We start from the raw sequence: 4,006 nt of genomic DNA on the forward strand, positions 1-4,006 counted from the left end.
GATATTCATTTAAAAAATCTGTTGGGTGAGTTAAGAATTTTAAATATGTATTTTTCTTTTGAAAAATTTTATTCATTATTTTTACACATTATATATTTTATATATTTATTTGTTTTTTCTCTTGCCCAATGTGTGGTATGAATGATTAATAGAATAATTTAATTAGTTTTAAAAAAATAAAACAAAAAAACAATAAAAAGAAATTTTTGTGTGATATGTAAAAATGATGAATAATAAAATTTGTTTATTTTTATAAATTTATTTGAATTTAGAAATGAGTTGAGATAAATTGAGATGATTTTAGATGATTAAATAAAATATTGTTCAAATTTTAATTTTAATATTATTATTATTTTAAAATTAAAAAAATTAAATTATTTATTATATTTTTATATAAAAATTTAAAAAAATTATAATATTAAAGTAAAATAGATTTAGGTAAGTAAGAATTTGAATACCACGTGTCATGTGATAAAAATGATGTGGAATGTGGAAGAGGGGCCCCCGGGGGGCGGGGCTTGTGAAAGAAGCCAACAACCCAATAGAAATTGGCTATAAAATGGCAGTGTATTGGGAAGACCTACAGAGCATTTCAGTGTAGAAGCTTCACTTAGCTCACACTCTCACACCCTCGTTCCTGCAATGGCTGTTTCGGTGAATTTGTTCTTAAGTTTCTTTGTGGCACTTGTATCGCTGGGTTTGGTTAGCTCGGCTAAGTTTGAGGAGCTCTTTCAGCCTAGCTGGGCTATGGACCATTTCATGTATGAAGGAGAGCTTCTCAAGCTCAAACTCGACAATTTTTCCGGTAAAAGAAAAAACTTTCTTGCTTAACATATTAATGGGTCTACTGTGTTTGCGTTGTATTATATTGATGATTCTCTATCTGCATCTATCGTTTAGTTCTTGACTGTAATGTTATGCGTTGTAGTTTTATTTCTGTGGTGTTGCTTACGCTAATTAAATGAGAAAAGTAATCTAGTTGCGTTTGGGAAATACAGGCGCCGGGTTTGCATCGAAGAGCAAGTATATGTTCGGGAAAGTGAGCATTCAGATCAAGCTTGTGGAGGGAGACTCTGCCGGAACTGTTACTGCTTTCTATGTAAGCAGTCTGTTTTCGTCTTCAGTTCTAAGTTTTACTGTTCTTTCGTCTTACTCTTGCACGCACTTCTGTGTCATCTTCATTTGTGAGTTAACCAATAGCTGAAGTTGGAGTACTGCAGAACCTGTGACCCCATTCAATTAGTTGACACAATTCATTCGATGCAACGAACATTTTTCCCATATGCAGACAATAGACTCTTTGATCTTTTTTGAACCTATAATAAATAGGCTACAACCTACTCCCTTTCACCCTCGTGAGTTTCTGCAAATTTCATTACTTCTCCATTTATTATTTTTGTCCCCATCAAAACCCACGAACCAATGGTTACTTTAGACCGCAAAGCTTTATTTTTGCTATGTGATTTCATCTAAAATATTTTGTTATTTAATTATTCAATTATTGTACTATCCATGAGACTGTCATTGGCAATCAATACTCTTTTACTCTTTTGTTCGTGCTGTTTATGATTATTTGCGGGGTCCATTTCATTTTTCTTATTTGGTCTCTTTTGACACAGATGTCATCGGACGGTCCAAATCACAATGAATTTGATTTCGAGTTCCTTGGCAACACCACAGGGGAGCCTTACTCGGTCCAGACCAATGTGTATGTGAACGGCGTGGGTAACCGGGAGCAAAGGTTGAACCTTTGGTTCGACCCCACCACAGAGTTCCACTCCTACTCCCTCTTCTGGAACCAGCGCCAAGTTGTGTAAGCACTCCTATCCCTCTCACCATATTTATGGCTATAGACTTTATGATACATTTATTTGTATATGTACGTGTGTATTTGTATGCAAGTATTCGTACTCGGGAAGTTTTACTGGCGTGTGCATGCTACTTTAATGATTCCAAATGGGCAAAAGCTAGGCACACTATTTTCATGGGTCTGAAAAGCTCTGCATAAAGCAAAGAATGCTATGTTAATCAGAGATGAGTGTTCTACGTATGCGACACTGGGGGATAGCAAGTGTCCAAAACAAAAGAAGAAACCAACCATCGGAAAAGTTAGTAGAGTCTCTGCAATGTTGCATGATTTTTGTCCCCTATAAATGACTGACCACATACTAGATTTACAGAGATATATCAGATGCCTATTCTTTTCTGCTTGTGGTGTTGGGTTTGGCGCGTGGACGCATATGTTTGGACCGTAGCTCAATGATTCAGTGTTTTTTTTTTCCCTGATTTTAACCCTGGGTATTTTTACAACTCTCTATGTTTTACAGCTCAATGATTTACTAATTGTCATAGTTACATTAATAGTTGACTTGATTGTATATATTTGTTGCGGTGCTAAATCTTCGTTTCTTCTATTTTGTTCGTTTTGTTTTAGATTTTTGGTGGATGAGACCCCAATAAGAGTGCATACCAACATGGAAAACAAAGGATTACCATTTCCCAAGGACCAGGCCATGGGTGTGTACAGCTCAATTTGGAATGCGGATGACTGGGCAACACAAGGCGGTAGGGTGAAGACGGACTGGACACACGCACCCTTCATTGCCACCTACAAGAACTTCGAGATCGATGGTTGCGAGTGCCCAGTAACGGTGGCGGCAGTAGACAATGCCAAGAAGTGTGTGAGTAGTGCAGAGAAGAGGTATTGGTGGGACGAGCCCACATTGTCGGAGCTCAATGTGCACCAAAGCCACCAGCTGTTGTGGGTAAAGGCCAAACACATGGTCTATGACTATTGCACTGACACGGCTAGATTTCCTGTCATGCCTACAGAATGTGTGCACCACCGTCACTAGTGGTGTGGCCAATGCAGGAGAGGAGTTGTCCGGGGAAGACTTTGTAAAAAAGGGTAGCGGGGGAGTTGTTGGGAGATCAAATCAAAGTCATAAAAACATTGTGATGGGTGTGCTTGGGAGCATTGTAATATAAGAAAGTGGGGGCAGGGGGAGGTTGGGGGATCAAATCAAAAAGTCGTCATAAAATTACATGTGCTTCATGTTGTGGTCTGTCATTTAAGTTTCAGCTTGTATGATATATATGATGAATGATGATTTTATCTTCTTTTTTTTTTTCTGATTTCATTTCATCCTTTACAAATCATGTACAAGTTAGTACTGTAGGAGGAAAGTATTGCTGGGGATTGTAGGCGGATAATAGAAACACAGTTGTGGTACAAAAAACAGATAAAGTTAGACGGTGCTGGACCCCTCTGTTTTTTTGGAGAGTCTTTCTGTCTTCTTCTCTAGGGCACTTCGTGGTATACTTTGTCCAAATTTGTGGGGGTGAAAACAAAGTGGTCCGAAGGACTCTTGTATCATTGAGAGAATGTCCACACCATCTGGGATCTTATCTGTGCTATCTCCTACTACATTAATGAACTTTGCAATCACTAATAACAGTCTTAAATTTGGCATTTAACCTAATTCGGGAGCCAAGTCTGCTATCCCACATTAATCTGGGACATGTGGAACTTATGCAATAGTTACTACTAGGCATTATTGAGTAGCGTGTGTAGAGTTAATTAACACTATCTAATGTGGTGGACCATGTCATGTTATGATATTAGGGTCCTTCTTATGTCAGTTCCTTTGTCGAGTTTCCCTTCAAGTTTCCTCTGGCTTGGTACGACTGATACTTTTCGGTGTCAATAATTCACACCAAAGATCGAGAGAGAGTGGAGCTGATGGGTATCTACTCAAGGCAACTTGCTTAATTAAATGTAGGTTTGTAATAGAGGTATATAGGAACATCAAATGAGTCTCTGGGTGGCCCCTCTCTGGCATAAAGAAAGCTAGTCCAATGTACTGTTTAACCATTGAAATCAAACTTTAAAACAAACGTCTCAATACAGTGTTTGCAATAATTAGAAGAAAAATAAAAATAAAGATAACAAAGGCAATGAACCAAAGGCCAGGCCTTGTTTTAAGGCTTTGCTAAGAAGGCGACC

At 37.9% G+C, this 4,006-nt stretch overlaps 1 protein-coding gene across 1 annotated transcript; it reads left to right on the plus strand.

The window, feature by feature from the left end:
• The first annotated feature begins 573 nt into the window (after window positions 1–573).
• Window positions 574–3,138, plus strand: LOC108991974 (xyloglucan endotransglucosylase/hydrolase protein 9-like). The gene is made up of 4 exons (XM_018966400.2): window positions 574–805; window positions 999–1,099; window positions 1,620–1,813; window positions 2,435–3,138. Exons 1-4 carry the CDS (start codon window positions 643–645, stop codon window positions 2,853–2,855), a joined length of 879 nt encoding a protein of 292 aa, XP_018821945.1. The 5' UTR covers window positions 574–642; the 3' UTR covers window positions 2,856–3,138.
• The last annotated feature ends 868 nt before the right edge of the window (window positions 3,139–4,006 follow it).

Source organism: Juglans regia, chromosome 1 (genome assembly GCF_001411555.2).
Source record: "Juglans regia cultivar Chandler chromosome 1, Walnut 2.0, whole genome shotgun sequence".
Lineage (NCBI taxonomy): Eukaryota > Viridiplantae > Streptophyta > Magnoliopsida > Fagales > Juglandaceae > Juglans > Juglans regia.